The sequence below is a fragment of the Pelodiscus sinensis genome, chromosome 15 (genome assembly GCF_052426305.1).
Source record: "Pelodiscus sinensis isolate ZL-2025 chromosome 15, ASM5242630v1, whole genome shotgun sequence".
NCBI classification, from domain to species: domain Eukaryota; kingdom Metazoa; phylum Chordata; order Testudines; family Trionychidae; genus Pelodiscus; species Pelodiscus sinensis.
The window spans coordinates 20,221,163-20,234,186 of record NC_143066.1 but is presented as its reverse complement, the minus strand read 5'-3'; the positions used below and the strand labels follow the sequence as shown (position 1 = coordinate 20,234,186).

The 13,024-nt window shown below is 44.8% G+C and overlaps 1 protein-coding gene across 2 annotated transcripts in view; it reads right to left on the bottom strand.

Annotated features, from left to right (window-relative positions):
- Window positions 1-1,796: 1,796 nt before the first annotated feature.
- NDE1 (nudE neurodevelopment protein 1) overlaps window positions 1,797-13,024 on the bottom strand; it is a 38,220-nt gene continuing 26,992 nt past the window's right edge. For both annotated transcript variants that reach the window (XM_014571759.4, XM_006119592.4), the window contains exons 4-9: window positions 11,167-11,315; window positions 10,718-10,854; window positions 8,289-8,468; window positions 6,855-6,946; window positions 5,446-5,609; window positions 1,797-3,123 (exon numbers count right to left, since the gene is read on the bottom strand). In XM_014571759.4, coding sequence (XP_014427245.3) covers window positions 3,030-3,123; window positions 5,446-5,609; window positions 6,855-6,946; window positions 8,289-8,468; window positions 10,718-10,854; window positions 11,167-11,315 — 816 coding nt within the window. In that variant the 3' untranslated portion in view covers window positions 1,797-3,029. The remainder of the gene's footprint in view (window positions 3,124-5,445; window positions 5,610-6,854; window positions 6,947-8,288; window positions 8,469-10,717; window positions 10,855-11,166; window positions 11,316-13,024) is intronic.

Below are 13,024 nucleotides of genomic sequence, written 5' to 3'. Positions count from 1 at the left end.
ACCCTATTTCTGTGAACATACAGCTGTTAGGCATAACAGCTCACATGGCTGGCGACTCCATATGTGGGAACAAGGGAGATTGAGGCTGTCGCGCTTGAAACTGGCGAGATGCGAATGGTCCTAAGCGCAGGGATCTGGCATGGCAGATGCAGGATGGATGCGGAGTTCTTCAGAAAAATCTGGTCCTCGTGGGGCCAGGCGTGTGTGTGCACGTGCACAAACATGTAAAGTGTGTTTCAGAGAAAGCCATGGAGAGAGATGAAGGACGGACCAGTGGGTAGGACTCTGTCCTAGAATTTGCAATTTCTGGGTTCCAGCTCTTGTGTGACTTGGGGCAGGTGAGAGAGTTTATCTGCACCAATGTTCCCTCTAATCTTTTCCATCCGTGTGCAGAATACATTTTCACATGCACTGAAGAATGTGTGAATGTGCACCACCAGCAGAAACACAAACCTAGTTGTGGGCGCTCTGCTAGTCAGCTGGGCAGCGTTGGAATCTCTCCTTAGTGGCTGCACAAGTGCACAGCTTACAGGGAACACCAATATGCCTCTTATCCTGAATACAGGCTTCTGGAATCATTATTTCAGTACCCATGTAATTATTCCAGAAGACTGTATTCAGTATAATTATACTGACCATTATTCCAGAAACCCTGGATCCCCAGAAGAGTGAATGTGGCCTGAGGCATTCATCCTCAGTCCTACTTACCCTCCTCACCCCATCACGGGGCTGGAGTGCCCGGGGAGTGAGGTGTCTCATTTAGGGTCACATCAGTGAGGCTTGGGGGATTTTGGAGGGGTTGGTTTTTTGCATCTTACTCATGTGGTACTCGAATGATTTTTCTGTGGGTCAGTGGCCCCCTGACCGCAACAATATTCCCCACCCCTCCCCTAAATAAAGATGTTGTTGAAATCGTTTTGTGTTGGACATAATATATTATTTAAAAATTAAACCTGGCCAACAAGCCCCCAGTTGGGGCCAAGCCCTCATCTGGCCATAGCATCATAACACCTCTACACCCCCCGCCCCACACCCAACCCGGAGGCCATACACCTGAACCTCCTGCCCTGAGCTCCGCTCATCCCCAAACTCCTGCACCCCCATGTCCCCAGTCTTGTGCCACAACACCCCTGCACCATCCACACGCCACAAACTTGTGCCCTGAGGCTATCACACACCTGACCCACTCATATACTCCAACTCAAACCCCTGCACCCTGATATACACAAGTCTGCAGCTTGCTCAGCACCCCAACCCTTCACCTGACCCCCAACACTCTCCAGCATGGAGCTCCCTCCCTGAGCTAGCATCCCCTTCTCCACCGCCTCCTGCATCCAAATTCCCTCCCAGAACTTGCATCTCTCACCCCACCCCTTCCCACACCCAAATCTTTCATTCCCACCCCAGATCCACTCCTCTTATCTCAACCCAATGAGCGTGAGTAAGGACTGGGGACAGCAAGTGAGAGGAGGGGAACGGAGGGGGCGGGGCCTCAAGAAAGGGGCAGGGTCTTGGGAAAGGGATGGGGTACTACAGTAATGGGGGGGGGTTAGTAGTGCAACACATAGAATTCTCCTGGGGCAGCCACTCTGAGGAGCATGGGCAGAAAGACCAACACCACACAAGGAAGAGTACATGAACATTTTCTTAAATCGTTTTCCACTAGATCTGGTGAGTGTGGCCTTGTTTAAAGCTCCATTTGCAGGAACACAACTGAGATACAGGTTAGACTAATATTGGAATGTAAACAGCACGGGCAATGAATTCACAGTGGATCAGATAAAATCGTCCATAGGTTAACATTCAGAATAAGCTTTATTCTGTTCACTGATTAAACCAGACAATTTCGATATCAAAGAGTGAGATTAAGATGTAGTTGCTTCCTGTACAATAGTATCTGTATTTGCAGAGCTGAATATTTTAAAAAAGACAATTATGTATTCATTTGTTGGGCAAAAAAATAGTTTTAGCCATACTGCATCATATTGCAAGTTCACATTTCTATAACATGATATTACTACTGTCGGTGAATCTACTCCACTTAAACTTGGAGCATTATTCTGTTAGATAAAAAATTATCTTAAAAGAGTTTATCTTAAAATCCTTGGCCAGAATTAAGGATTTGGGGGATTAATATCACTAGCAATAGCTAGAAGGGGTATATTCTTATGGTACATACTTGAGGCACATTATCAAGTGTATTGTCAGAAAGCAAAAAGCCCCAACCCATCAACTGAGATTAACTCTATCAATAGGTCAGTGGTGTAGGTCTTGCCATGTTATGCAGTCATGTAGTGGCTAGAAACTGCAGATGCTATGGGTTTGTTATATCAGCACAACTATTTCTTTCCTGCATTACTACATATCTGGGGGTCTCTTCAATATTTGCAATCAAGGCATTTTTCCTTCTTTAACCGTTAAGAAATCTTAATGGTAAGTCACTCTTATCGCTAACATCTTATCATATGAAAGGCAATTTGTTATATAATGGGATTCTGACAACAAATTAATCTGACCACCCGGCTTTACTTTAGACTTGCAGTTGCACTGATTTTGATCCAAAAATTCTCATAATGAAATTAAAATTTGGATGGAGACAAACATTTCCCTAATTGATGCCACTGATGCATGCAGCACCCTACACTAGAAAATCATAACACCATAACTCTCTTGCTGAAACAATAGCTGTGCTACACAAAATGTATCAGTATTTATGGGGAGGATTACTAACCCTACTTTATATAGGAGGCCATTCGTTTGGGACAGCAGTGTTCCAGAAACAACTTTCAAGATGCTATTTCCAGCAGCTGATGTAGGAAAGTGATTTGCAGTACTAGACTGACCAGCAGTGCGTCTTTGTCACAGCATCCACAACTCAGTCTTGTGGAAAAGTCAATTGCTGTTGCCAGTCACCTTCCCTTATTCAAGTTAACTACTGGGGCTGCTTGTTCTTATTCTCTTGAAAGATTAAAAGACAAAGTTTAAAAAAAAATCCTAATCCATCATGGCCTCATCATCTCAGGATCCTCTCAGAGTAACATCTTGACTACCCCTTGTGGGGAATGTGCCATTGGTGCGGGAATGTTTGAAGGCCATGTTCCAAACTCCAAGCGTTTCCCTAACCTGTAAATACAAATAACAGCCTAGTTGTAATGCAATGTCTTGTATTCACTGTACATGCATGTTCAGTTTTTGCAATCTTTGTAAGGTCACTGTTTTCTAGTAAGATGACTCAGTCAGCATCAAACAGCACGAGGAACTAGTGGATCTGCATTGCAAATAGATAATTTTTTTTGTGAGGTTGATGGTTATTTTGACATTCTGGGTGCTACTGTAATATAAAGGTGTCAGGTGAAGTACACATACATAAGACACACTTGTTCCTTGGATTCTCAGGGTACATCCACACAGCAGGACTAAAGTCAAATTAAGTTACGCAACTTCATCTAGGTCAATTGCACAGCTTAAATCAAAGTAGCTGAACTCGGCTTTTGGTGCTGTCTACACAGCAGGAAGTTGAAGGAAGACCACTCTTCCTTCAGCTTCCCTTACTTCTCATGAAATGAGGATTACCGTGAGTCAGAATAAGAAGTCCCCCAGCTCACCATTATTTCAAAATAAATGCTTGTGCAGTCTAGACACGCTCTTTGTTATTTTGGAATAATGTCAGTTATTCCAAAATAAAGCTGCTGTGTAGACGCACCCCGAGAATCTAAACAGATCAATTACATACAATGGATGTATTTCATCTACTTAGACTGTGAACTATAAGTCTCAGAGGGACAGCCATGTTAGTCTGTAACTTTAAAAGTATCATGGTAATCCTGCATGTGAACAACAATAAACAAAATGTCGCAGGCCACACATAGAACCCCCGATGGGTTGCGTGTGGCTCTTGAGCCACAGGTTGCTCTCCACTGACCTAAGTAGTGGCCCAAAACTAACACTGGATTTTACATTTTATACTGAAAGTGTTCCACATATGCTCTATCAATCCAATGTTTTCCAGAGCCCAAAACTAAGCTCTAATATAGCACATTTCAGCAGATAGTGTTAAACATTTAAAACTTGGGGTAAAGTATTCAGAATTGAGATGATCATTCAGGCTCCTGGGAGACCAAGTAATTTTGGAACTTTCTGTCCTTAGTCTAACATTTCCTGTTTGAACATTAGTGTTTCCACTAAACTTAAAGCTTTCAGCTAACTAGTTTGAATGGTCAGGGATCACACAATTCACAATATTATGATAATGTGCTTTTAAAGGATCTATGCATTTGCCTATTTTAGTTAGCTAGTTCATGTCCTGTTTAGTATCTTTTCCATTATGCTGAAGTGCAATGCAAAATGGATACTGAAGTAGGAATGTTAAATTTAGTTTAATCATCGACTAGTAGTCAATAAGCGGGGGAGCCACAGCAGAGTTAGCTCCCGGCCCCCGGGAGGTATCCTCACTGTGGCTCTGCCTTTTATACATTTAAAAGACTGAAGCACAGCAAGGGGTACCCAGCGCGAGTGGGACAGCTGATCCCCGGCTCGCGCTACTCCCCCTCCCCCGCCTGGCTGCACCCTCCCCCCCGCCTGGCTGCACATCAGCCTTTTAAATGTATTAAGAACAGGAAGGATCTGGATACATTTAAAAAGCAGAGACACAGCATCTGGGACTGGGCGTGAGCCAGGAATCAGCTGATTCCTAGCTCGCACCCTGTCCCTGCTACCCCCCTGTGTCCCACGGAGATGGTGCTGGGGGAACCGGCTTTTAAGCCAACTCCTCCCAGCCCCGGCGCCTGCTCCCTTCCTCTTGCTGCCTCTGATAGAGGTAGCGAGGGGAGGAGGAGAGGAGTGACTAGTCGAGGAACTAGTTGACTATCCGATAAGCAAAAGCAATAGTTATTAGTGTCGCTTATATCCCAATCCTGAAGTAGTTCATCTCTTTTGAGCAACACTTATCACCAGGTTAATGTCACATATAATGACCCAATTTTGAGAAAGAGGAACATCAAGAATATAGCCCTGAGAGGAAGCTCAAACAGCAAGAAGCTTGATGTCTGACTGAGGAGGAGCAGTATGCAAATGTCAGACGATGTCCAATAGGAAACAGGACAGGAGGCATTTGATAGAGTGTACTTTATATCTGTGAGTATCCACAGCTCTTTTTTGAGCATATGGATGCAGATGCAGACACAGATACAATTTTGTACCTACAACCCTGCACTTTTGCAGACATCCACTTTATATCAGCAGGTATCCATATCTGCAGATGCTGATGCGGATATCTGTGACTAATTTTTGCAGATACAGACGTGGATACAAATTTTGTATCCGTGCAGAACTCTACCCACCACCAATCCAACCCACAGCTTTCAAACTCACTTTACAAGCATCAAGACCTATGTATAACCAAACCAAAAGGCCAGTGTTAAAAAATTGCAGCAGATCAGCACCTACCCGTTATCGCTCAAAGGCATGTGAAAATTGCTCAGTCGTTTTTCCAGGCCGTCTCTGCTCTTGTTCAGATACATGGGTGAACACATGGGTGAGGACATAGTCAGTCTGTTTGGAGACTGATCATATACAAAGTTTCGGCAAGATGCAAGTTTGGATTCCAGAGCCTAAAGTAAAGTTTATCTGAGAGTTAAACAACATTCTCTTTCCCAGCAAAGGGCCAATGGAAGGATTTGCTAATAATTTAAGACGACTCCAACAGAGGAAGCTTTTAGCTGCTAACCCCAACTCCACATGTGAGCACTGAATTTGATAGAAGGGGATACCCAAGTCCCTCTGGCTCAGATTCATTAAATAGCAAAAATATTTTAATTTTGGGGGATGTCAAAGGGAAGAGAGGTAGAGGAGTTAGCTCTTATGTTAAGGTGGGAGAAGCAACTGAGCAGTCTAGTTAAACATCGAGGGCCTAAACTTCTCCAAAAGTTAACAGGCCTTTCATAAATAGGCTGCTTTTATAAGAATCACTTTTTTATGAAAACAAACGTGCTTTCGAAACCTTTCCTTACAAGCCTATATATACCCACTCACCATATGGTGGGCCTGGGTCTACTGCTCAAGTCCTATGTTCAGAAATCACCAACAGGCTAGATTCTGCCTGAGACACCAGCAGGCAATCAGTGGAAGACTCAGCCAGAATTCCTCCTGGCCAGTATGCACCTGCTTTCCTGCTGCACCACCCTTGAAGAGAGTGCAGCATATTCCGCTAGCATGGCACTCATTCATGCTGGCTTGCTCCACTTTTCCCTCCCCTTGCTCTTTCAGGCACCTAGAAGGGAGAAATGGCTATACTGGCTGGCACATTTAGGGTGCAGCTACCCAGCAGGGCTTAACTCGAAACAAGCTATGTAAATTGAGCTACACCAATTGCGCAGCTTATTTTGAAATAGCTTATTTCAAAATTGGGAGCATCTGTACAACCCTTATTTGAAAACAGAGCACTCTTCCTCTGAATTCGCTTACTCGTACAATGAGGGTTACAGGAGTTAGAGTAAGAAGTCCTCCAGCTAGACAGTATTTCGACATTATTTCGAAATAATGTTGCTGTATAGACATACCCTGAGTGGGGTTAAAGCCACACAAAAGACAATGGATGGTCCTTGCTGATGTAGATTCTATCTATAGAGAAGCCTACAAAACTCTATAGAGAGGCCTAAACTACAAAACTCCCATTTTCAAATCTTTCATTCGTGATTAGAGTCTGTTTGGATCCAAGTTTTAGTCTGACGTCATCTCCATAGTTTTAACTCATTCAGCATTACAAAGGGTTAATGCTGGTTTTCATTTTCATAATATAAACATAGCCACCTATCATCTTCCAGTACTGCTTTAGCTAATGACTGAATTGTTCTTACCCCTACTTTCCGTAGTAAGTCTCCCACAATGTTCAGTGCAGATATCCTGGCAGCTGGTGTGAGAGGAGTCCCGCGATAACTATCCTCAAAGCCTTTAAGGGAGAGGAAGGATTTAAAAAAGGGATATTTTACTCATTATATGAGAAATTTAGAAAAACCTTTAACTCCCACCACCACCAGTGCTAAAGAAAGAGATTTTAAATGGTGAATACCAATCTTCTCGCTGCTTTTTAGCTGAACTGCAATTCTCTTCATTCCCATTAGAAATATAAATAACTGCATGTTTGCAACATGACAAGTTGCACTGAAGAGATTCTGGGTTTTAATTTGCACTGGTTTTGAAAGAAGCTTTTAAGACTTTAGATTTCATGAGAAGTATTCTAGTCTGTCCCTATAACTTTCAATAGAACCAAAGAGAGAAGGACAGCAAATAAAGACGTGTCATCCAGAGATGTTCATATGACCCAAGGATTTATTGCTTATGTTTCAACAATTCCTTGAGCCTCTCTTTTTTATTTAAGCGTACTGCAATACATCAAGTTCTTCTAGCTGGAACACAGGATTTTAGGCGAAGCGTACCACAGTCAGGATATACACAAACTTTATGATCTGAGGAAGTGGGTCTGGCCCATGAAAGCTCATCATCTAGTAAACCATCTTGTCAGTCTTTAAAGTGCTACATTCTCCTGCATTTTACTGCAACTGTAACACTAAATTATTAGTGCCAGACACCACCACCAGGAAACACTCATGGTGTATGTTCACACATTAACACACACTAAAAATACAGTGAAGTTCCCTAAACATAATTTATATTCCTTTTTACTCACTTTAAAGAGTCTGGACAGGCAGAATTGGGAGTTATTTAAATTTTTAGTGCTCATAAAAATGAGCAATTAGTACCACTGGGGAGAGCCCATATTTTGTAATGTGGTACAGACAATTGCATGGTTAGTCTGCCAGTGTTCCAGGATGAAGCATCTCTATAGTAGCAACCCCCATCTCTAGCTGGCTAATTCAAATGAGAGCATCTGGCATGAAAGATTATGCTGAGGCATCCATTCTTACTACCAAACTCATCCAGATCCAAGGGTGGTTAATGAGTGCAAATTATAACCTTAGAAGCAACCTTGTTCTTTTTAAGCTCATGTTTTAATACAGCATGGTGGAGTTCTAATGCACTGGCTATAAATCTACTCAGACATTCATATTGAACCCGTGTAAGGTACTCAGAATAGATTACTGTGCTTCAATCTGTATAAATATTTAAATATTTGTCATGTTCAGTTCCCCATTTCTCAGCCTTCTCTGTAGACAATAGTTTTGATAGAAATTCAACATGCACCAGGAACAGTGACACTAACCTGAAAAACTACTCATCAAGTGTTGCTATCGTACATGTGCCTTATGTTAGCAAATGTCTGTCACTCTTACCTCTTCTAAATATTCCTGGAGTGCTCATACTGACGTTGGGTTCCCTATGAGCGACAGGAGTGGAAGGCACAGATAAGGTCGCTTGCACAGCTGTGTCTGTTCTTTCTGCCTCCAGTGTACTTCGTATTGGCGTTTTGGGTTTCTCTTGTTTCTGCTGCACTGCAAGCTCTTGCTTCAAGTCTAAAAGAGAAGGAAAAGGTACAAAGCATTTGGATAAATGTCTCCACCTGAAGTTATGGGTACAAGCGTTTTTGCTTTGTCAAAGAACGCTGTGAACCACAGAGTGTATCACCAGCCACACCTGAAAAAAGTAATTACATGCCGCTTCCAAAGAGCCCAGACAACATCCCGCCCCAATATTGGTACGAACCACTTATAAAAATCCCAGGTCCCAGACTGGGTGATCAGCAATCTAAGCTTTTCTGGGGTGGTGTAACTAAAGACACCCTCAAGCTTATGGTCCCTCACCCCCCGGGCCACCTCTTCTTCAAAACAAGGATCTGGCCCTCCTTCCCATGTTTACCTAGTTGTAGGTTTTTCTAAGGTGCTCATTTTCCTAATAACAAAGTGCTGCACTCGAAAGCCATCCTTCCTCTTCTCTGGTCCTACTGCCAGAAACAGCAATCAGGAAACCAACTCCTGAAGCTATAGAATGGAATCAGCATTCACTTGTGGGCTACGTCTAGACTGGCATGATTTTCCGGAAATGCTTTTAACGGAAAAGTTTTCTGTTAAAAGCATTTTCGGAACAGAGCATCTAGATTGGCATGGACGCTTTTCCACAAAAGCACTTTTTGCGGAAAAGTGTCCGTGCCAATCTAGACGCGCTTTTCCGCAATAAAGCCCCGATCGCCATTTTCGCGATCCGGGCTTTTTTGCAGAAAACAAATCTCAGCTGTCTACACTGGCCCTTTTGCGCAAAACTTTTGCACAAAAGGGACTTTTGCCCGAATGGGAGCAGCATAGTATTTCCGCAAGAAGCACTGATTTCTTACAGTAGGAAGTCAGTGCTTTTGCAGAAATTCAAGCGGCCAGTGTAGACAGCTGGCAAGTAATTCCAGAAAAGCAGCTGATTTTCAGGAAAAACTGGCCAGTCTAGACACAGCCATGGTGTTTGGTTCTCCATATTGCACTGTCCATTTATTCTCCTTACTCTCTCTGCTCTCGTGACAGAAGCTGACAACATCTCTGTTTCATCTGTTAAAATTCATGTCCTGTCAGCTCACAATCAAGCAGTCAGTCACACCATGGAACACATTCTCCCAATCCAGTTAGTTTTCATTTGTTTTAACCACAGAGGCAATAGCAGAGAAGAGAGTACTCTGGGCTAGATCTCCACCAGCCAGGTCTGCAGTACTTCAGTGGGGCAGGCTGGACAAGACTACAATTTCCTGGTGTGTATTTACAAGTCAGAAGAATGTTTAGAAAATGCATCCTGCATAGTTAAAGGCCCAACTGACAAAACACTGAATTCTACAACGTGATTTCAAAGCACACCTCTGATTGGCAGAAATATGCCAGAAACTAGAGTACCACCCATCCTGGTCTCCATAGGCACCAGAATATAGCAGAGAAGAGAGAAGCATATGACTTTTATAGGCAGGGCTTGATGAACCACGGCAAAAGCCACTCGCCAGCCTCTCACTGCGCATGCGCGCGCCGCTGGTAAACGGGGTGCCAGGCTGAAGTCTACTCGCCATGGGCGAGTAGATTCAATAGATTGTCGAGCCCTGTTTATAGGGATGTTAAATATTGGTTAATTGAACAGTCGATTAACCTCATGAATTCTTATCAGTTACTCGACTATTCTATAGTCCCCGAGGGTGGGGCCGGCAGCCAGCGCGTTCTGGCCCCGTTCCCGAGGAGCCCCCTGCCACTCGGCGCAGCTACCTCTATATCAGAGACAGCAGTGCAGGGTGCCAGGCGGGAGCTGGTCTACGAGGCGAGCCAGTTTAAAAACCAGATCCCCTCACGGACCAGCTGCCTGTCGCCCCATGCTGCTGCCTCCAGATGCAGCAGCGCAGGGTGGCAGCAGCCCTTATCCAGAACGTGATCTGAGCTCCCAGACCCGACGCAAGCCAGAACTGAGCCTGGCTGCCTGCTTCCTAATACACTTTAAATGCAGAGCCATAGCAGGGGTAGGTCCCAGACCTGGTGTAAGCTGGGACTGAGCCAGGCTGCTGGCCATCCTGCTAAAAATTTACTGGCGGGGAGAGGAAAGGGGGCAGGCACAGGGAAATGTGTGTTATCTATAGCATTAACCAATAAGCTTTTGCCCTCTTTGCCACATCAGAGAGAGCAAAGCTTCCATCGACAGTATTTCTAAAGTTTTTCTCTTCTTAATAGCTCGATAACATATTGGAGGGGAGGATTTAATGAACATTTTGGAAAGTGGGAGGACAGGGGTCTCTATAACTCAAATAGTTAACCTCTGGCTTCATCTTTCAATCGCTGCACTGACTCCAGAAGGTTCTCCTTCTCATCTAGCTCGCTCTCCAGAAAGGCATTTCTTTCAATGGCCTGGTTCAAACGCTGTTCAAAGTCCTCCAAAGACATTATAGTGGCTCTGCATAGAAAAAAGAATGTCACAGACATCAGTAGGTGCCTAACACGTCTAAAGCACCAACCCAGACATAAACAAACGTCAGTACTTCTGTGTGAGAAACTCCATTATTTTAATTTTAAGCTTGTGAGAAATTAACCAGGCTCACATTCCACTCACCCACTTCCGGGGAACCAGCAGCTTACCACCTGTGGCAAAAGCAGACAGTACTACAGTGCTAACTGGCACACATAGAAACGGATATGCTCAGTCCTGCTAGCTTCACGAAAGAGCGAGCAGGAGCTGCATAGGGAAGGGTAAGAGCATCTGCATCACCTTTTTGCTCTTTCCAAGTCATCATTTGCTTGCTCAAGTTCTCGAATATACTTCTGTAGTTGATCTTTAACAGCTTTTGTCTGTGCCAGTTCTTCTTCCAGTGCAGAGATCTGCTGGTAGCCTTCTGAATGTTGCACTTCAATTTTCTCCTAAACAAAGACAGACCAAACACCACGTCAGGGATTCAGCACCACACATGCCCTTCCCTTCCACTCAGCTATGCTTACTCAGCCTTTCCCAGTCAGGAAGGAGGAGGTCCTACTAAGCCATCTGAGAGCTACCATCTTTCACACAGGTGACAGCAATGACAGACACTAGCCTTTTTTTCAATCAAACCGTGCCTCCACCAGCCGATCCCAGGAGCAACCTTCTTGGCTTTTATGTGGGAACACGGGATCGCTCTTCCTCACTCCCTACCGGTAAATGGAGGGCATATCTTCATTACAGGATGGATCAACAGGCAGTGATTGATTCAGCAGGGGTTGATGTATCGTCTCTAGGATAGATGCAATAAACTGACTGCTGACTGTTCTCTTATTGACTCTGGTACTCCACCAAAAAAGAGAAGAGTAAGTGGAGTTGATGGGAGAGCATCAGCTGTCGACTTACCGCGGTGAAGATACCCTGGTAGGCAGACCTAAGAATGTGGACATCAGCTACGTTATTCACATAGATGGAATTGCGTAATGTAGGCAGACGGCTCACAGTGGTATATACTAGGGATGTTAGATATTGTGTAATTGAACAGCTGTGTACCTGTATGAAAAGTTTGTGGTTACACGACCATTTGATAGTCCCCAGGGGGTGGGGCCAACAGCAAGTGTGCTCTGGCCCGACTCCCAGGGACCCCCCTGCCGGCTTGCGCTGCTGCCTCTCTAGTGGAGGGCAGTGTGGGGTGGCAGCAGCCCCTGTCCGTGGGGTGACATCTGCCCCTGTTCGTGGGGGGGTCTGAGGTGACAGCAGCCCCTGCATGTGGGGGGGTCTGAGCTCGTTGCAGACAGAGGCTGCTCCATGGGATGCAAAGCAGCCTGTGTCCACAAGGAGCTCGGCAGCAGCACAGGGAGAGGGGACAGGCGGCACCCGGAGCTGGTACTGACAGGGAGCTGGCTTGAAAGATGGCTCCCTGCACATATCGGCACCAGCCTGCCCCCTTCACCCTCTGCACTTCTGCCTCTCTATCAGAGGCAGTAGCGCGTGGGGGTGGTAGTGGGGGTGGATCTGGTGCTCATGGGGAGCCTGCTCCTCTCAGGCACCAGCTCCTACTCTCCCCACCATTGCCTCTTGATACAGAGGCAGCAAGAAAAGGGAGTGCGTGGATATTAGGGATGTGAGCATATAGCTGAGTAGGTTTAAGAATTGACCTGCTAAACCCAGGGTTGATGGTTTCAGCCCTTGAGGGGGGCCATTTAGGGATCTGGAGAAAATCTGTCAGGGATGGTACTTGGTCCTGCTGTGAAGTCAGGGGGCTGGACTCAATGACTTCTTAAGGTCCATTCTAGGAGATGGTGTTTGTTTGTTTGTCCCTGCTGCTGCCTGATTGAGGTATGAGGCTGGCTAGTTCATAATTCTGAGGTTCTACTGTAGTAAATGAGGAGCATAAATGGTGAATATTACATTAGATCCCAGTGTCTAATCAGGGCTTGTGATCACAGATCCTCTATAGTCCTTCCTGATGCTGCAAGTCTTCAGAGTTCTATACTGGCAAAACCCAAGACAGGGCTCTAGATTCTTAAATTCTTTCAGATGGATGCATCTAGGATATTGCTTATGTCACTAATACAACATTTTTTAAATAGGATGTCAGTATCCTTTCAGGGCAGAGACACACTTTAACTACTACTGCAATAGTTTATGCACC